The sequence below is a fragment of the Bos taurus genome, chromosome 14, assembly GCF_002263795.3.
Source record: "Bos taurus isolate L1 Dominette 01449 registration number 42190680 breed Hereford chromosome 14, ARS-UCD2.0, whole genome shotgun sequence".
Taxonomy (NCBI): domain Eukaryota; kingdom Metazoa; phylum Chordata; class Mammalia; order Artiodactyla; family Bovidae; genus Bos; species Bos taurus.
The window spans coordinates 61,769,847-61,790,778 of NC_037341.1; the positions used below are offsets into that span (position 1 = coordinate 61,769,847).

General features: G+C 49.0%; 1 protein-coding gene across 2 annotated transcripts; it reads left to right on the forward strand.

The window, feature by feature from the left end:
* The first annotated feature begins 546 nt into the window (after positions 1–546).
* On the forward strand, positions 547–6,662 carry KLF10 (KLF transcription factor 10). Of its 2 annotated transcripts, none has more exon segments than NM_001168462.1 (4): positions 547–710; positions 3,501–3,737; positions 3,844–4,759; positions 5,057–6,657. In NM_001168462.1, coding segments are annotated over 4 exon segments (1,452 nt in total). In that variant the 5' UTR covers positions 547–671; the 3' UTR covers positions 5,317–6,657.
* Positions 6,663–20,932: the final 14,270 nt, after the last annotated feature.

Consider the following 20,932-nt stretch of genomic DNA (forward strand, 5'->3'; position numbering starts at 1 on the left):
TCTGGACCCTTGGCTTGCAGCCGCCGCCTCCCCAGCCTGGCCACCCGGCGTCCCGCCCACCCCGTGGCGGCGGCGGCCCGAGATGGGACCTCGCCCGCGGAGGGGAATGGGCGGAGCGGGCATCCCTCCCCACCTCCCACGTGGGCCCGGCTCTCCTCGGAGAGCCTGGGCGCGCCGCGGCGGCCGCGCCTCCGGGCTGGGCCCGGGTTCCTGGCGCCGCCCCACCCCCGGGCTAGGGAAGGGGACTGCAGGCCGGGGAGGGAAAGTGGGGGTGGGTGAGGGGTGGGGGCCGCGTCCACAGAGTCAGGTGGTGGCGGGAGTTCCCTCGGGCTGGGCCCGGGGAAACGCGCTGCCAGGGGATTGTGTACACGCTCCACTGACACAAGCTTCACGCTGCCGGGCAGCCGCTGATCACGCGTGGCCCCGCGAGCCCATTGGCCGGCGCCTCACACACCTTTGTCGCTGATTGGCCGGCCCTAGGCTCCGCCCCCACCCCCGCCCGCGGCTCGGGGCAGGCAGAGCGGCTACCTGAATGGGGAGGGGGGCAGACGGCGCGGAGCGCGGCGGCGGCGGGAGCGGCGTCGAGTGTCTCCGGGCGCCCGTCTGTGGCCAGGCAGCCAAGGACAGCCTTGCAGCAAGTCAGCTCGTCGCCGGCGGCCGGGCAGCCAACCATGCTCAACTTCGGCGGCGCTTCTCTCCAGCAGGCTACGGTAAGTCACCTGGGGATGCCCCAAGCCCTTCTCTTGCCTCGCTGCGTCCGGGGAGACCCCCGAGCCCCTGACATCAGCCTCGCCTGAGGACAGAGGTTGCAGGGGAGTCATGGAAGAGGAAGAGGGGCTTCCCGCCTGCAGACTGGGCATTGGTGAGGGTGAGTGTGTAGCGGAGCGGGGGGCGGGGGGGGAGGTTTCTGGAGAAGCAGGCTGGGAGCTAGAAACGAAGTGAGAGAGGGTCTGGCTCGAGGTGTAAGGAGGGGAAGGGAGCAGCTCTGCTGGGAGACTGGAAGCAGGTGAGGGGTGGGGGAGATGACTGGAGGGGTGGGAAGAGTGAGGAGATTGGGCGGGGGGGGGGGGGGGGGCGCTGGCTGCCCTGTCAGCGAGACTAGGAGGCGTGGAAGTACAGGAGAGGGGGACGAGGGGGCCACCCTGCACCTGGCGCCGGGGGGGAAGAGATGCCTCCGTCTGGATAAGGAATGCGCCCCAGGCTGGCAGGGGGCTGCTCTCGAGCATGTGAGGGGTGGGGAGTCAACCGGAGAGGAGAGGGGGGACTCCCCATCTCGGGGGGGGTCTTGAACGGAGGCTTGCAGGACTGGGGCTACCCAGCAGATAGTGGGGGGGCTCTGGGAAGGGGCGCCCGGCGTGGGTGCAAGGGGATGGCACGCGGGCCCGGGGAGTTTACCCCACCCCAGACGTCTGGAGGGGACTCCCTTATCTCCGGAACAGGCAGGCAGGTGGCCTCCTCCGGAGGACGCCTTGGCGGGGGAGGGGGCCTCGGAGCCGCCTTGGCGACAGTAGATGGAAGGGGTGGGAAGTGGGACCCCAGCATCGGGGTGGGAAAGGTGGGCGGGGGGAGCCGGGGCTGCGAGACGCGGGGGCCGCGCGCCGAGGCGGGAGCCGCCGGCCGTGGGGCCGCGCGCCTGGAACCGGGCCTGTTGGGGGCTGCACGTCTGGGAACTCGTGGAGATGCTGGGCTCGGCGCGGGGGTGGTGGGGGGGCCGGAGCTGCCGGAAACCGTGGGGACAGGGGGGCGCCGCGTCTTCGGGGCGAGTCGGGGTGGTCTGAGATCCCGCGGGCGGCGTGGGCGGGAAGCGCCGAGGGCTCGGCCGGGTCCCCGGGGGCTGCGGCCGAAGGAGGGCGGGGGCCGGGTTTCCGCGGGGACCTGGCTCCTCCTCCGGCAGCTGAGGCGGAGGCCGGGGGGTGGGCCGGGAACGGATGCGCCCAGGGAGCTTCTCGTCCCCGAGTGACCCAGCCCGAGCCTCCGCCAGGGCGGGAGCGAGGCCCGGCCCCGCTGTCGGTTCCTAAGGGAACGGCGGGGAGCTGGAAGGGGCGGGCGCGCCGGGAGCCGGGCGCCCGCGGCCCCGCCCCTCCCCGCAGGCCCGGGCGCGCACGGCCGGGCGGTTGGCGGCGGCGCCCGCGGCCCCTCCCCCGGGCCGTCGCGAGGGCGGGGGCCCCGCGGGCTCAGGAAGTAGGTGAAAGGTGACGGCGCGGCAATTCCCAGTTCACGTTTCCTGCGCCGCCCGGAGCAGCCGCTGATCACGCTTTGTTCACATGCCTCGCCCTCCCTCCTCCTCCTCCGCGCCCCCGCCCTCCGCCGCCCAGCCAATCCCAGCCCGGGCCGCCCGGCTGGCTGGCCAATGACGGGGGCAGGGACGCGGGGACGTGCGAGCGGGCGAGGAATGTTCCCAGTGACTCACCCGCGAGCCTCATTGAGGTTAGGGCGGCCCCATCCGTCTGTCCCCGCCAGCGAGGATCTCCCCCGCCGCCCACCCCCGCCCCTTGTCTGCCTCCCCACGCCCGCGCCTCCGCCCGCTCTTCCCTTTCCTGCCTCCCTCGCGCCCCACTCCTTTTCCTCTCCCCTCCCGGCTTCTCTTCCTGCCCTTCCCAGCGCATACTCTTTCTGTCCTGCCTAGCCTTTTCTCTTTTTTTTCTCTTTTGCACTGGCGTCTTGAGGCTTTTACACATACATGCGCTGTCCGTTGCAGCTTACGTAAAAGGCGCGCGATTATGCAATTGCTTGTTAGCTATATTTCAAGAGCAGTAATAGCTTCTTAAAGGTTTCTACACGAAGGGTTTTTAAACAAGAATTGAGAACAGTTCCTAGCAATGTAAAGAATATTTTTCGGTGTTTTTACAGTCTCTACTTAAGCCAAAAAGTGGGATCACGTTAATGGAAAATTGAAGAGATGGAGAGTGGTAACCATTTTAGTACAGTTTAAGCAACTTTAGTATTAAGCATTAAATATCTGATGGGAGGAGTTGTTCAAATAAATACAAAGCGTGTGCTGTTATTTTTATCCTGGAGCAGTTCTTTAAACAGTTAAAAATAAGATTCTATTTTGAATATTGCAGATTCCTTACAGAATTTTTGGCAGATTTTGGTCAAATATTGCAATTTTTGCAATTTTCTGATTTGTGTGTGTGTGTGTTTGTGTGTGTTATTGCATTAGCTGGTCATAGACTCCTGTTGCAGTTGGCTACTCTGGAAAGAACATAAAATGTTTTTCTTCCAAGCCAAGCAGTTCTCTTTTGAATGACAAGTGGATTGGTATCTTTAATCTTAGGTCCCCTTGATAGTAATAAGTTCCTTGCAAGGTTATCCATGTTCAAGCCTAAGTTTGAGAGGAAGAATGGAGAAGATTTTATCACTACTACTTCATAGTAGGGATGAGAAGAATAAGTTTTATCTTGAAAAGCTGTGCAGATTGTAAGAAAAAAAGCACATTACTCTGAGTGTCATGTGGATGACAACAATATGCTTATAACATGAGTCTTTTGTATTTATAGGAGGAAAGAATGGAAATGATCTGTGAAAGATCAAAAGAGAATGTGTATTCCTGGAACAAAACTGCAGAGAAAAGTGACTTTGAAGCTGTAGAAGCACTTATGTCAATGAGTTGCAGTTGGAAGTCTGATTTTAAGAAATACATTGAAAACAGACCCGTCACTCCAGTGTCTGATACGTCAGAGGAAGAGAATCTGCTTCCTGGTACACCTGATTTTCATACCACAATCCCAGCATTTGTAAGTATTGTTTCAAAGATGAATGTAAATGATAATGCCTCTTACAATTTATATCATGGCCTGTACCGTTCTTCACGCTGTTAACCTGTATTTCTCTTCTCTGTAGTGTTTGACTCCACCTTACAGTCCCTCTGACTTTGAACCTTCTCAAGTGTCAAATCTGATGGCACCAGCGCCACCTACTGGACACTTCAAATCATTGTCAGATACTGCCAAGCCTCACATTGCTGCTGTACCTTTCAAAGAGGAGAAGAACCCCGTACCTGCCCCCAAACTCCCCAAGGCTCAGGCAACCAGTGTGATTCGTCATACAGCTGATGCCCAGCTGTGTAACCACCGATCATGCCCTGTGAAAGCAGCCAGCATCCTCAACTATCAGGACAATTCGTTTCGGAAAAGAACCCACCTAAATCCTGAGGCTGCAAGAAAAAACATACCTTGTGCCGCTGTGTCACCAAACAGGTCCAAACGTGAGAGAGACACAGAGGCAGATGTTGAAGAGAAGCCAAGCCCTGCTGCACTTTATGACTTTTCTGTGCCTTCCTCAGAGACCGTCATCTGCCGACCTCAGCCGGCCCCCGCGTCTCCCCAGCAGAAGTCAGTCTTAGTCTCTCCACCCGCAGTGTCCACAGCGGGAGTGCCCCCTATGCCGGTCATCTGCCAGATGGTTCCCCTCCCTGCACACAACCCCGTCGTGACGACAGTCGTCCCCAGCACGCCACCCAGCCAGCCGCCGGCTGTCTGCCCACCTGTCGTATTCATGGGCACTCAGGTGCCCAAGGGCGCCCTCATGTTTGTTGTGCCCCAGCCGGTCGTTCAGAACCCAAAGCCTCCGGTGGTGAGCCCAAATGGCACCAGACTCTCTCCCATTGCCCCTGCTCCCGGGTTTTCCCCTTCCTCAGCGAAAGTCACTCCTCAGATTGACTCATCGAGGATAAGAAGTCACATCTGTAGCCATCCAGGATGCGGCAAGACCTACTTCAAAAGTTCTCATCTGAAGGCCCACATGAGAACGCATACAGGTACCAGCCATTTCTTACTTATGTCTAAGAAATTTGGGTGATGTTTTTTTGACAGTGATCACAAATGTAAACCAGGCATGTTAAGAGAGAACTGGCCTTACCAGCCAGTTCAGTGGATAGTATTCACCAGTGCATGGTCTTCTAAAAGATTTCATTAAGGTGTTTTTGTCTTAATTTCTCAAATGATGATTCTTTTTAAAAAAAACGTGTCTTTAAGCTTTAAGTACAATATAATACATAAAGGACCATGACCTAATAATGCATAGTAATAAAGATAGGACTTTTTTTTTGTTTCAGGAGAAAAACCTTTTAGCTGTAGCTGGAAAGGTTGTGAAAGGAGGTTTGCCCGTTCAGATGAACTGTCCAGACACCGACGAACCCACACAGGTGAGAAGAAGTTCGCCTGTCCCATGTGTGACCGGCGGTTCATGAGGAGCGACCATTTGACCAAACACGCCCGTCGCCACCTGTCAGCCAAGAAGCTACCGAACTGGCAGATGGAAGTGAGCAAGTTAAATGACATTTCCCTACCTCCAACCCCGGCTCCCACGCAGTAATAGACGGATGGTGAAGAATCAGACTAACTTTAACTTTGGTCACAGCCAGAAGCCAGTGGTGATAGAAAAACGCTTCCGCTGCAGGTCTGTGGCTCTCCAGTGTGGGCTGCAAGCAGAAGCCCCACGGCCTGGGGAGAAGGCCCAGCCTGGGTTAGACGGTAAGAAGTGCTGCGGCCACAGGCAGGTCACCGAGTGGCAGGACTTGTTTCTTATCACATAAGAGAGAGAAGAAAGCTTTTATTCAGTATTTTTTGAAGGTTTCAGGTGAGGTCACCCCAACCACCGGTAGCACAGATTTTGAACTTGTGTGCACAATTTGTTGTTTTACTTTCACCATTTATACTTGAGACCAACTTTTCAATGTGATTCTTCAAAAGCACTGGTTTCAAGAGTGTAGAGACTGGAAAACATTACGGTACAGAGATGGAGATGTAAAATTGGTTTTGTATCATCACGAATATTATTATCCTTTCCTAGAGTTACCTTGTTTACTATTCTTAGTCTTTCCATTCAACTTGTGGATGTGGTTGTTAAATATATCTAGAACTAGCATTTTTACACTAGTTGCTGATGTTTGGAATTGAGCAACTGTATATTGCTGAAGAGGTCCCAAAGAATTGGAATCCTCGTTAATTTAATTGCTTTGAAATGTAGCTTCAATTTTTTCTTGCGTTTTTGTTTTAAAAGTTCAACAAATGACTATTACTAGGTATTTTATTATGCTTTGAATCTTAGTTGGTTGCAGTTTCTTGTATAGATTTGAAAATTGTATACCAATGTGTTTTCCATAGACTCTAAAATACACTGCACTTTGTTTAGAAAAAAAATTGAAGATGAAACATATTGTAAAGAAGGGATATTAAGGATTTTGGATAACTCCTTGAAAAAGATGGCTTAGGTCATCAGTAAAGTACCCTTATGTTATGAGGATATAACATGTGCTTTATTGAATTAGAAAGTTAGTGACCATTATTCACAAATGGATAAATGTCCTGTTAATTTATAGAAGTTTTTTTGGGGGGAGGGGAGAATGTGGAACAAGATAGGTAGAAAAATAGAACATTCACTTTTGTTAACAGTATTTCTGTTATATTCTGTTGTGTAGTGGATGATGTAAAACAAAAGTCAACTGTTGAAAACATGTAGTGAAACTGTCGCTGTGTCTTTCCATTTAACATTTTTCTCTATATTGGGTATAGATTTCTGCCATCAAAACTTTGGACCCTTGGAAAACAAAAAAGAACTTTTAATTAAAAAAAATCCTTGTGATTTACAATTTGCACAATATTTCTTTTGTTGTACTTTATATCTTGTTTACAATAAAGAATTTCCTTTGGTATATACAATTGGTTGATTGTATTTGTTGAAAACTATTTTCACTTTAACCTTGACGTTGATCACTGTGGAGCTAAGATTTATGGTTAATTTCTCTTAAGAACCTCATTCAAAATTGAGGTTTTTGAATGCAGGAGTTTATCTTTCACATGAGTAATCAAATTGGTGAGTATGCAGAGCAAGGACAGGGAAGTCCCTGGTGGTCAAAAGGTTAGGATAGGACTTGGCACTCCTTGCCAGGGGCCTGGGTTGGGGAGCTAAGATCCTGCAAGTCACCTGAGGGGGCCAAAATAATACTGATAAAATCTAATTTTAAAAAAGACAAGATATCTACCTATATATTTGTTGACAATACGTGAGCCTGCCTTTTCTAAGAAAGCAATCCATTTTAATTTTTAAACATTTTTGTACGTTTTGGTGATTTAGGGTTGAAATATAGCCCCAGCTTTCCGTAAAACCTTAAGTGGCACCGAATTAGAGAACAGCACAGTGAGTAATTACAAGTTATGAGATTGCTGTAAAATGAAAAGAAGGCTGACCTATTAAATAGAGAGTAAATTACTCATCTCTAGAAGTTAGATTAACTCAGACCATTAAGTGAGAGCTTAAATGCAATAAGCATACCAGCACTTAAGCTGCATGAAAGCTAATACACCTCCGAAGAGATGCGCTCACTAGTCACTCATGAGTACAACTAGAAGATGTAAATGCCACTTGGTCTATGGTGTATAATTTTGGAGATTAGTACTTTAATTTGCTCTGAGATCACCTTGTCATGAGACAACATCTTCCACGGTGTTCAACTTACTGGTTGACCTGGTCTGGCTCGCTGCTGAGTGCCATGACGAGGGGCAGTGTGCTCACTTGGCACCAAGTGTAGGACAGGCATCCTGACCCCTCCAGGCACCTGCTGCTGCTTTTCCAGGAAACATACCAACTAAGCACAGTGCAGCTGCTGGAGGGGGCCTTGCCATTGTGTAGTGTCTTGTGTTGGGACCTGCACCGTCCTAATCCCTAGGGTTTCTCAGAGTGGCAGGTCTTCAGAGTGGGAAGAGAGGGAGAGGGCTGAAGCATTCTCTGCCTGGCCCAAAGCCAGTCTGTGGTAATGACAAAGCCAGTGGAACTGGGCCACCCATTGCTATGTTCTGCCCAATCCTAGTTGACACCTGACACTTTTCCTTAGAAATCTTATAAATCAGATTATTTGAATAAAGTATTATCTTTGAGTTCAGTGTTGAGGCAGACTCTGATCTTGATGCAAAAGTTGCCCCCAGACAAGTGCCATTTGTAGCATGTTATAATAACATGGTATTAAGAGTAGCTTTGTGCTGTACTTAGTCACTCAGTCATGTTTGACTCTGTGACCCCATGAGCAGTAGCCTGCCAGGCTCCTCTGTCCATGGGGATTCTCCAGGCAAGAGTACTGGAGTGGGTTGCCATGCCCTCCTGCAGGGGATCTTCCCAACCCAGGGATCGAACCCAGGTCTCTCACAGGCAGGCAGATTCTTTACTATCTAAGCCATCAGGGAGGACCAGTGTAGCTTTCAGTTCAGTTTAGTTCAGTCGCTCAGTCGTGTCCAACTCTTTGCGACCCCATGAACCACAGAACGCCAGGCCTTCCTGTCCATCACCAAGTCCCGGAGTTCACCCAAACCCATGTTCACTGAGTCGGTGATGCCATCCAACTATCTCATCCTCTGTCGTTCCCCTTCTCCTCCTGCCCTCAATCTTTCCCAGCATCAGGGTCTTTTCCAATGAGTCAGCTCTTCGCGTCAGTTGGCCAAAGTATTGGAGTTTCAGCTTCAACATCAGTCCTTCCAATGAACACCCAGGACTGATCTCCTTTAGGATGGACTGGTTGGATCTCCTTGCAGTCCAAGGGACTCTCAAGAGTCTTCTCCAACACCATAGTTCAAAAGCATCAATTCTTCAGCGCTCAGCTTTCTTTATAGTCCAACTCACATCCATTCATGACCACTGGAAAAATCATAGCCTTGACTAGACGGACCTTTGATGGCAAAGTAATGTCTCTGCTTTTGAATATGCTGTCTAGGTTGGTCATAACTTTCCTTCCAAGGAGTAAGTGTCTTTTAATTTCATGGCTGCAATCACCATCTGCAGTGATTTTGGAGCCCCCCAAAATAAAATCAGCCACTGTTTCCACTGTATCCCCATCTATTCGCCATGAAGTGATAGGACCGGATACCTTGATCTTACTTTTCTGAATGTTGAGCTTTAAGCCAACTTTTTCACTCTCCTCTTTCATTTTCATCAAGAGGGTCTTCAGTTCTTCACTTTCTGCCATAAGGGTGGTGTCATCTGCATATCTGAGGTGATTGATATTTCTCCCGGCAATCTTGATTCCAGCTTGTGCTTCTTCCAGTCCAGCATTTCTCATGATGTACTCTGCATATAATTTAAATAAGCAGGGTGACAATATACAGCCTTGACGGACTCCTTTTCCTATTTGGAACCAGTCTGTTGTTCCATGTCCAGTTCTAACTGTTGCTTCCTGACCTGCATACAGGTTTCTCAAGAGGCAGGTCAGGTGGTCTGGTATTCCCATCTCTTGAAGAATTTTCCACAGTTTATTGTGATCCACACAGTCAAAGGCTTTGGCATAGTCAATAAAGCAGAAATAGATGTTTTTCTGGAACTTTCTTGCTTTTTCGATGATCCAGTGGATGTTGGCAATTTGATCTCTGGTTCCTCTGCCTTTTCTAAAACCAGCTTGAACATCTGGAAGTTCACAGTTCACATATTGCTGAAGCCTGGCTTGGAGAATTTTGAGCATTACTTTACTAGGATGTGAGATGAGTGCAATTGTGCAGTAGTTTGAGCATTCTTCGGCATTTCCTTTCTTTGGGATTAGAATGAAAACTGACCTTTTCCAGTCCTGTGGCCATTGCTGAGTTTTCCAGATTTGCTGGCACATTGAGTGCAGCACTTTCACAGCATCATCTTTCAGGATTTGAAATAGTTCAACTGGAATTCCATCACCTCCACTAGCTTTGTTCGTAGTGGTGCTTTCTAAGGCCCATTTGACTTCACATTCCAAGATGTCTGGCTCTAGGTGAGTGATCACACCATTGTGATTATCTGGGTCGTGAAGATCTTTTTTTGTACAGTTCTCCTGTGTGTTCTTGCCACCTCTTAGTATCTTCTGCTTCTGTGAGGTCCATACTGTTTCTGGTCCTTTATCGAGCCCCTCTTTGCATGAGATGTTCCCTTGGTATCTCTAATTTTCTTGAAGAGATCTCTAGTGTTTCCCATTCTGTTGTTTTCCTCTATTTCTTTGCATTGATCGCTGAGGAAGGCTTTCTTATCTCTCCTTGCTATTCTTTGGAACTCTGCATTCAAATGGGTATATCTTTCCTTTTCTCCTTTGCTTTTCGCTTCTCCTCTTCACAGCTATTTGTAAGGCCTCCTCAGACAGCCATTTTGCCTTTTTGCATTTCTTTTCCTTGGGGATGGTCTTGATCCCTGTGTAGCTTTAGTGTGTCATATGTGGCTGTTTCCTGTCTGATTTATATACTGAGTTGAACTGTTTGAAATAGCTGGTATTCAGCTCTCTTAACAGTTAATTCTTTAAATTTTTAAAAAAACACGGCTGTGCCGAGTCTTGCTGCTGCTGGTGGGTTTTCTCGAGTTGTGCGTGGGTGACACTCTGTAGTTGTGTCAGGCTTCTCATCACAGTGGCTCCTCTTGTTGCAGAGCACGGGTTCCAGGGCACAGGCTTCAGTAGTTGTGGCCCATGGGCTTAGGTGCTCCACGGCACGTGGAGTCTTCCCAGACCAGGGATCGAATCCACGTCCCTTGCATTGGCAGATGGATTCTTCACCACTGGACCACCAGGGAAGTCCAAGTGTTAATTCTTTTTAGATAATGTAGATTGATAGAGAGAAAGTTATAAAGATAGAGTTACCATATATGCTTAATCCAGCTTCCTCTTTTGATTAACATCTTACATAGCCATAGAACATTTATGAAAATGAAGAAATTCACCTTAGTACAGTGTTACTAACTGAACTACATTTGGGTTTCACTATTTTTTCTACTGATGTCTTCTTGCTATTACAGGACCTAATCCAAGGTCTCAGGTTGCATTCAGTTGTCAGGCCCCACAGGCTCCTCCAGTCTATGGTTATGCCTTGGTCTTCTCTCATCTGTGTGGAACAGTTGCTATGCAGTCGCCAAGTCACGTCCAACTCTTTGAGACCCCATGGACTGTATGTAGCCCACCAGGCTCCTCTGTCCATGGCATTCTCCAGGCAAGGATACTGGAGTGGGTTGCCCTTTCGTCTTCAACGGATCTTCCAGACCCAGGAATCAAATCCACGTCTCCTGCACTGTATTCTTTACCACTTTAGGTAAATACCACTGTATTCTTTATCCACCAGAGAAGCCCCTTTGGAACAGGGCTTGTCAGTTATTTCTGCCTCTCACTTTGGGTCTGTCTGATTTTTTTTTATGGTTAGATTGAGGTTATGCGTTAATTGGGAAGATACCGCAGAGTGATAATGTCCTCAGAGCATCATATCAAGGAATACATGATGTCATTCTGTATTACTGAAAACGTTAACCTTCACCACATGGCTAAGGTGGTGATACCTGCTGGAATTTTCCATCGTAAATTGACCATTTCTTGATATATAATTATTACATATTTAGAAGCAGATACTTTATACCAACAACCTATTTCTGCTTCGACTTTTCCCCACTCACTTTACTATCCTTAAGTAGATCTCGATCGAGGCAGTTATTACTGTGATACATTAATGGTGATTTCTTATTTCCTTCATTATTTATTGATCAGAATTTTCTGTGTGAAAGAGTCGTGACTTCTCCCCCATTCATTTATTTAGTCCGTTATTTATGTCAGTATGGACTTGTATATTTATGTCATTTTTGGGGTTACAATATAATACTATCTGAACTTCCCAGGTGGCTCAATGGTAAAGGATCCACCTGCCAATGCAGGAAAAACTCAAGAGACTCGGGTTCGATCCTGGGTCGGGAAGATCCCCTGGAAAAGGGAATAGCAACCCACTCCAGTATTCTTGCCTGGAAAATCTCATGGACAGAGGATCCTGGTGGGCTACAGTCGATGGGGTTGCAAAGAATTGGACATGACTGAGCATGAACACGCACACGCTAATAATACTGTCTTTATTATGTGACTCTACTGTTCCAACTTTGGCCCATATTAGCTCTTTCAATATTCAACCATTTTTGATTGACAGAGATGGAAATTTCATATGGTTCAACCTATCATTTCTCATGGGAGTGAGAGCCGTTTGGTGTTGGTAATTAGACTTTAAAATGTTTTTCTCTACCTGCATTGCTATTAACCTGTCTAAGCCACCCTCTCTCACTTGGATGACCGCAGTGGCCCCTAAGTGTTCTCTCTGCCTCTGGTCTTGTCTCCCCACCATCCCATCACCACAGAGTCTTTTGAACATGCAAACCTGACCACATCACTTCCTTGTTTAAAAATGCTTCAAACCCTTCCCAGTGCTCTCAAGATGAAGTCTAGACTTCCTAACACTGTCTAGAGCAGCGCTGTTGGAGAGAAATGGAAAGTGAGCCACCTGGGGAATTTGAAATTTTCTAGTAGCCACATCAGAAAAGTTAAAACAGAAAAAAATAGCTTTATTTAACCCATAATATTATCATTTCAGCACACAATTAATGCAAAACAGTTGAGATACATCTTTTTTTTTTTATCCTAATCTTTGAAATCCAGCTTACAGCACCTCTCAACTGGGACTCACCTCGGACCTAGAGGACCCCTCACCCTTCAGCCTCTTCCAACCTCCCACTCCAATCCCACCTTATTCTCTACATCATGTCCAAGCTCTGAATCATCACATACTCTGCTTCTTCTGCTGGGAGTGTTTCCTGGCCCTTTTAACTTGACATTTCTGCTATCATAATAATCGTTACCCTTTCCTGACACTGCTTAATGTTAGTAAAACTCCCTGGGCATAAGGACCCGTGGATCTTGCTCACTGCTGTATCACCAGCATGTACCACGATGCCAGACACACAGCCGGGGCTCACTAAAGCCTATCAAACAGAATCAAGAAGTCTATGAGACTTTAGGGAGGGAGGACAATTAGGAAGTTTTTACAATGGCGTGCCGGATGCAGACCAGGATGATGGAAAGACTGCCTTTTAAAACTCTCATTCAATCTTTGCTGGTGCTGAAAGGATTATTCACTACACCTTCCAAACTCTAAAGTATCTCTTGATTGCATTTTTACCAGGCATGGAAGAAATCTGATCAAGGTGAACATACACGAGGACTCACCAAAGCCCTCTGAAAAATGTGAGAGTGTCACTCACTCAGTCGAGTCCCACTCTTTGTGATCCCATGGATTGTAGCCTGCCAGGCTCCTCTGTCCATGGAATTCTCCAGGCAAGAATACTGGAATGGGTAGCCATTCCTTTCTCCAGGGGATCTTCCCGACCCAGGGACTGAACCTAGGTCTCCTGCACTGCTGCTGCTCCTAAGTCGCTTCAGTCGTGTCCGACTCTGTGAGACCCCATAGACGGCAGCCCACCAGGCTCCCGCATCCCTGGGATTCTCCAGGCAAGACCACTGGAGTGGGTTGCCATTTCCTTCTCTAATGCATGAAAGTGGAAAGTGAAAGTGAAGTCGCTCAGTTGTGTCCGACTCTTCGCTACCCCATGGACTGCAGCCTACCAGGCTCCTCCATCCATGGGATTTTCCAGGTAAAGTACTGGAGTGGGGTGCCACTGCAGGCAGATTCTTTACCATCTGAGCCACGAGGGAAGCCTCTGAGGTCCTCTAGTTGTTGTTACTGTTGTTTAGTCGCCAGTTGTGTCCAACTCTTTGCGACCCCATGGACTGCAGCACTCCAGGCCTCCCTGTCCTCGCTATCTCCCAGAGTTTGCCCAAGATCATGTCCATTGAGTCGGTGATATCCAACCATCTCATCCTCTGCTGCCCCCTTCTCCTTTTGCCTTCTGTCTTTCCCAGCATCAGGCTCTTTTCCAGTGGCCCTTTATGTGAGTCTAATTCCTTGGCCTGGAATAGCTGGGATGTGTGGCCTCGGCTCAGCCCAGCCTTTCTTCTGGAAGGACATTCAGGATGGGGCAGGGACTTGAATGAGGACTTGCCTCAAGGGCTCCGGACAGTCAGCGACACCCCAGCACTAGGAGAAACGCTGGAAGATGACATCCAGGGACACTTTAAAGGTGGCCTTTCTTCCAGTGATTTCCAGCTGATTTATATTTTCCTGGTGCCTCTGGCTTGTTGTAAGTGGAAGGAATAAAGTTAAACAGGGCCACATAAATGAGGTCTGTTGTTTTAAGCTTCCCCTGCTTCTTGACATCCTATTCCTGACGGAGATTTAGAAATTCCTGGCTCTCTGCTCGATGGCTGCCCACACTTCCAGTTTGACCTTGATTGGCCAGCTTGGCAGCTGGGTGCTGAAAAGGGAGGAATAGCCTCAAATATAAGAAAGTGACACCTAATCTTTCTTTGATTTCCTTGGAATGATTTAATATTTTTTAATTCTAAGTTTAGCCACTAGTCAATGGAGGCACTGCTTGGGTTTGGAAAAATCTGTATGGTCTAGGAAGAAAATGAAAAGCTAAGAAATAACATAAAGTGAAGGGTAGGCTGGGGTAAAAGCCGTTTTCTAGTTCTGGGATTAGATTATCTGGACCTTGAATATCAGTTTCCAAAAGGCACCCTTTTAATTTGAACAGATAAGTATTGAGTGTTTATTGGGGAATTCCCTGGAGGCCCAGTTAGGTTAGGACTCCACTCTTCCACTCTAGGGGGCCCAAATATGATCCTTGGTAGCAAGCCACAGGGTGTGGCCAAAAAAAAAAAAAAGAAATCAGCATTGAGTGTTTATTGGGGTTTCCCTGGTGGCTCAGAGGGTAAAGAGTCTGCCTGCAATGCAGGAGACCTGGGTTCGATCCCTGGGTCAGGAAGATCCCCAGGACAAAGTAAAACACTGGCCTTGGGACAGGAAACATCTCCTGGGACCATGGAACCTGTGTGCTCGTGTATGTGTATTGTGCCGTCACTTCACTCGTGTCCGACTCTTTGCGATCCCATGGACTGTAGCCCACCAGGTTCTTCTGTCCATGGGATTCTCCAGGCAAGAATGCTGGTGTGGGTTGCCATTCCCTTCTCCAGGGGATCTTTCCCACCCAGGGACTGAAGCTGTGGCTCTTATGTCTCCTGCATTGGCAGGCAGGTTCTTTACCACTAGTGCCCTCTGGGAAGCCCTGAGTGTTGGTATCAGCTCTGAACTGACTGTAACTGTGAGCTAAACAATTTGACTATTTCATGGCTCAGTTTCATTATCTATAAAATGGGGATTATAAAGCTTATCTGACCTGCTTCCCAAAGCAGAATTAGATCTGAAAACAGAAAAACAAGCCAACAGTTGCCAAGTGAACTACTCTAATACCAGTGGTGGGGATTGCATTATGCCACTCAGATCAGTCATTAAGACAGAAAAGGCCCCTAGAGGTGGGGCTGGAAATCTGATGTCGGTTACAAATGGTCATTAATGGGTTCCTGTTGGGGACGGAGGTCAAACTCCAAACATTCATAAAATCGTTCACAGTTTTGGAGGTTATAAGTCCAAGATCAACCTGTGGGTAGGGTTGATTTCTTCTGAGGCCCCTCTCCTGGGCTTGTAGAAGGCCCCCTTCTCCCTGGGTCTTCACATGGTCTTCCCTCTGTGTCCTAATCTCCTCTCCTTTCAAGGACATCAGTTCTTAAATTAGAGCCCACTCCAGTGAGTTCACTTTACCTTAATTAGTTCTCTAAAGACTCTATTGCCAAGTACAATCATCTTCTGAGATACTGGGGATTAAGACTTGCTGGTTGTGGATATAACCTGACCGTGACGCCTCCTTATATAATATCATTCATCACATCCATTCTACTCTTTGCCAGTTTGGTTCAAAATCACACTGATTTTCAAACAGAAGGGGAACCTGGGTCCCCATCCCAGTAATTCATCCAATATTTCAGGCTGTCTGCTTTTCATTTCTAGCATTGCATTCCTCTCTTGTGGCAGGGTGGTATCAAGCAGTCAGGTCTGGCCAGTGGATTGGAATGGAAATGATATGCATCAATTCTGGTTCAAAGTTATTTGACTGCCAGTGTTTGGACCTTCAGAGCTCTCTTTCCTTCTACTGTGGGAACCAGCAATATTCCAGCTAATCAGCCTTAGCCCTGGAAACAGTATGATGAGGATCAGAGTAAGAACTTAACTTTGTAGTTTGAAGATATTGTGATTTGGGGGGTAACCTTGACTTACCAATATATACTGACTGATATCATCACTTTTGCCTCCGAAGCTGCTTTGCTCTGGGTAAATTTATTCACCTCCCTCTCACTTCTGAATATCAGGTTAAGGGGGAGTACTTTAAAGGACAAAAAGACATGAGACAGTTCTTCCCTTTCAACAATGTGTTAGTCGTTCAGTCATGTCTGACTCTTGGGGCCCCATGGACTGTAGCCCACCAGGCTCCTCTGTCCATGGGATTCTCCAGGCAAGAATACTGGAGTGAGTTGCCAGTATCTTCTCCAGGGATCTTCCTGGCCCAGGGATCGAACCCAGGTCTCCTATATTGCAGGCAGATTCCTTACCCTCTGAGCCATCAGGGAAGGAGATAGCAATGGGTACCTTATATGTACATAACCAAGAGGGGCCGAGTCCCAGGTCCTGCATCCTGAACAAGGAGGCTCTATTGCATGTTTGGTGGTGTCTTTGTCATTTGTCTGGACAGAAACGCAAGCTGCCTCAGCCCTTTCCCTTCAAATACCACCACCGTCTTGGCTGCACTGATGCTGCTGCTGCTAAGTCGCTTCAGTCGTGTCCGATTCTGTGCGACCCCATAGATGGCAACCTACCAGGCTCCCCTGTCCCTGGGATTCTCCAGGCAAGAACACTGGAGTGGGGTGCCATTTCTTTCTCCAATGCAGGAAAGTGAAAAGTGAAAGTGAAGTCGCTCAGTCGTGTCCAACTCTTAGTGACCCCATGGACTGCAGCCTACCAGGCTCCTCTGTCTATTGGATTTTCCAGGCAAGAGTACTGGAGTGGGGTACCATTGCCTTCTCCGGGCTACACTGATGGAGACCAAGAGAAGGTGATGAACCACTGTGATGACGCTGCCTAAGATAAATCAGTAGACTTAATGAAAGTCATTCCTTAATTTTAGAGTCACAAGTGTTTAATGCGGGTAAATGACCACTTTCACCTCAACCATCACGTGTGTAGGGAGGAAGAATGAGAATAGAGTCCTCTGGGAGGTGCTGAAGGAATCAGGGGAGGGTGGGCAGGTATCTCCCAGCATTTTGTCCTCAGCAGCTCTAAGGAGTAGGAAAGAAAGGGCACAGGGCTGCCAACTGCTGCCTGCTGCCCAGTTTTGACGGTGAGGCTATCACAGATGCTCAAAGGGTAAAACGTTCATCTTTAAATACTTTCAGAAGGCACTGTGGTGTGGCGACTACAAGCATCAGCTCTGGACTGTTGCTTTTCGAATCCTGGTTCCACCATATACTGGCCACATGACTTAAAGCAAGTTAGGATTAAGCATGAGGATGAAATAAACTGGCATATATAAAGCATTAGGGAGTCTTCCCAGGTGGCTCAGATGGTAAAGAATCTGCCCACAGTACAGGAAACCTGGGTTTGATCCCTGATCTATGAAGATTCCCTGTAGAAGGAAATGACAACCCACTCCAGTATTCTTTCCCGGAGAAATCCGTGGACAGAGGAGCCTGGTGGGCTACAGTCCATGGGGTCGCAAAGAGTCAGACGTGACTGAGCGACTAGCACACACAGGAATGCCTGGTGCATCATGAACATGACGTTTAAGTGTTTATGAGAGTGGTGAGGTTTGCATTTCAGATGCCCCAGCCAAAAGGATCTTGTCTGGGTATAAGGTTGATTTATTTAGGAATGCTGCCTTAAGGGACCAGAAAGGGGTTCTGATGAAAGGTATCATAGGCAGTTTTTGGAAAGACACCCATGTTCTGTGACCTTGCCAAGGTTCGACAAAACAGCCGAGTGCTTGACTGTCCCAAATGATGAGTTAAATCTGGCCGGTTTCTTCTGCCCAGACCTCTGGCTTGGGTGAAGAGGTCTTTGATCTTTTTTTTTTTCCTGAACATGAATGTTTGAGGATTGTCTGGGTTTGTTTTCAGGCTTTCTTTGGCAGCTGTGAAGTAAACCCTTTTCAACGAGTGTCAGTGTGGCTGTGCTCAAACCACCCCATGTCTCTTGGCCAGCGTTGCAGGCGCCCTGGGTGGCCTCCTCCACAGTAGCCGCTAGTCACTGCAGGAGAGATGTGGTGCAAGAACTTGACCCTGGCCCTGGCTCCTCTCTTCTGGTTTGGCTGGTTTAACCCTGAATCTGCCCAGTGGCCATGTGTGGGATGAGGTTAACAGGGAGGAACTGCTTCAGGTCAGGCTGGTTCTAGGAGACTCAGCCTTGCCCCAGCTAACCTACCAGAGGGATCCCAGGTCAACTGGAAGATCAAGATGAGCCTTATGGTACCAATTCCTCTCTCCTCTGCTTGGAAAAGTTACAAACAAGCTATTGTGATTTTGGGTTCAAATCATGGCTTCTCTACTACCCCCTGCTTACAAAACTCTTGAACATATTGTTTAACTTCTCTTGAGTCAGAATTTTCTTACATGCAAAGGGAGCATGATGTTCATGTTTATCTCAAACCACAATACTGAAGCCTGAGCACTCTAGAGCCCACGCACCCTAAGAGAAGCCACTGAAGTGAGAAGCTCCAGCAACACAACTAGAGAAAACTCACATGTAGCAGCAAAGACCCAGCGCAGCCATATTTAATTGATTTCTTTTTTAAAAAAGCTAAACAAATTCCTTAAAAAAACAAAAATAGTGAAGAGAACCTCTAAAAGGATTGACTTCGGCTCAGACGGTAAAGCATCTGCCTTACAATGTGGGAGACCTGGGTTCAATCCCTGGGTCGGGAAGATCTCCTGGAGAAGGAAATGGCAACCCCCTCCAGTATTCTTGCCTGGAAAATCCCATGGAGGAAGGAGCCTGATAGGCTACTGTCCATGGGGTCACAAAGAGTCAGACACAACTGAGCGACTTCATTTTCTTTCTTTCAGGCTTTCCCCAACCTTGGAAAGAACCCTGATGGATTTGACTTGATTAATCAACGTGGCCTCCTGGCCTGCTCCTTGTCCTGGAGTGGTTGGTAGCTGTGGTTTACAGGTGAGATCCGTTACAGTCTCTCCTGCCCCAGGCTTCTCACTCCAGCCCCGTGTGTCCCCTCCCAGGGTAGACTCTGGTGGCTGTTTGAATCCCTGTCCTCCGTGTTTGTTTCCTGAAAGGGGCTCATCAAAAATCCCCTTCTCCTGTTGACCTGGAGGAAAGACCCCGAAGACCCGTTCCCCTGAGGACGACACTGCCTCGGGAGCAGAAGTGGAGCTGTGGACACGGTCTGAAGGCTGAGTCAGGCCGCAGGAGAGGACGTCAGAAGACGGGGGGAGTCCACTGGGGCAACCGCGGAGGCAGGAGCAGGCCTGCAGAGAAGGCGGCGGAAGGCCGGGGAAGGTAATGGGGCCAGGGCCTGTGCCTCCACCCCGGAAGGAGTTGGAATTTGAGGAGCTCTATCTAGGTTTCGGGAGAAGGCAATGGCACCCCACTCCAGTACTGTTGCCCGGAAAATCCCATGGATGGAGGAGCCTGGTAGGCTGCAGTCCATGGGGTCGTGAAGAGTCAGACACGACTGAGCGACTTCACTTTCACTTTCCACTTTCATGCATTGGAGAAGGAAATGGCAACCCACTCCAGTGTTCTTGCCTGGAGAATCCCATGGACGGAGAAGCCTGGTAGGCTGCAGTCCATGGGGTCGCACAGAGTCAGACATGACTGAAGCGACTTAGCAGCGTCTAGGTTTCTGTCCGGGACCCACTGGGCCCACTCTTTTTTTTGTTTGTTTTAATGTTTGTAGCAGTTTCAGTTGCTGTCTGGTGGATTTTTGTCCCCATTTGGCCCATTCTTTTTTTTTTTTTTTAATGGTTGTAGCGGTTTCTTTTTATTTTCTTTTATGGCTATGCTAGGTCTTTGATGCTGCACTTGGGCTTTCTCTAGTTGTGGCGAGTGGGAGCTACTCTTCATTGCGGCTCCTGGGCCTTCTCATCGTGGTGGCCTCCCTTACGGCGGAGCCCTGGCTCTAGGTGCTCGGGCTTCTGCAGTTGCAGCACGTGAGCTCTAGAGCGAGGGCTCAGCAGCTGTGGTGCAGGGGCTTAGCTGCCCTGTGGCATGTGGCATCTTCCTGGACCAGGGATCAAACCTGTGTCCCCTGCATTGCCAGGCAGACTCTTAACTACTGGGCCACCAGGGAAGCCTCCGCTCCATTCTGACCCGTCCTCTAGTTGGACCAGGAGCAGCTTGGATGCCACCTGTGCTTTAGACACTCACCTGGAGACCCATCCTTTCCATTACGATTCCTGAGGTATCTCTGCCCTCCCGCCCAGTCCCTCTCTTTCCTGATGGTCCATTGGCCTAAGTATCTCAGCTCCCAGCTAAATCCTGTCCTGACCTGTTGTCGCGTTGACCCAAAGCCCACTGTCACCTCCTCTGAGAATTCTCACCTCCCTGGACAGGGACAGTGTCTGATGCTGTGGTGGCCCCACACCCGGGGCAGAGCTTTGCGTGGGGCTAATAGGGACGGACTCAACCCACCGAGGGACCCAGGACTCCCCCTCGACTTCCCTGCCTGAGCTGGCGGGATTTATTACTGGCACAAATGACCCTTTAGGACTTCTCTGGACCACAGGCTTCCAAGAACATTCTCAGGCCAGACAAGAGAAAGGGAAGGAAGTAAAATAAATGCCGGTGGTGGGGGGGGACCCACACCTGGATTCCAGGGAAATGTCATGGGCTGAAACCTCCTCCACAGTGGCAGGTAGGCAGAACCTCCTATGACAGGGCCCTGGCGGCCTCCCTGCCCACAGGCAGGTGCCCACACTTGGGGAACACAAACTGAGGATGATGTGGTCTTATCTGTGTGGCTGCGGTAACCTTTTTCCAACATTAGATGGGCACTTCCAATCCTTACCTGTGAGCTCTGTCTTCACTGGCTGATTCAGGCATCCATTCTGCTGTCTGGGGAGCCCGCGGGAAATCAGCCATCCACATAATGTCCTGGCTTTTAGGATTGGACGGTGGGGGCAGGGGTGAGGAGGGGGCAGACACGCGTGTGTGAGAGAGAGACTGAACCATGTTAC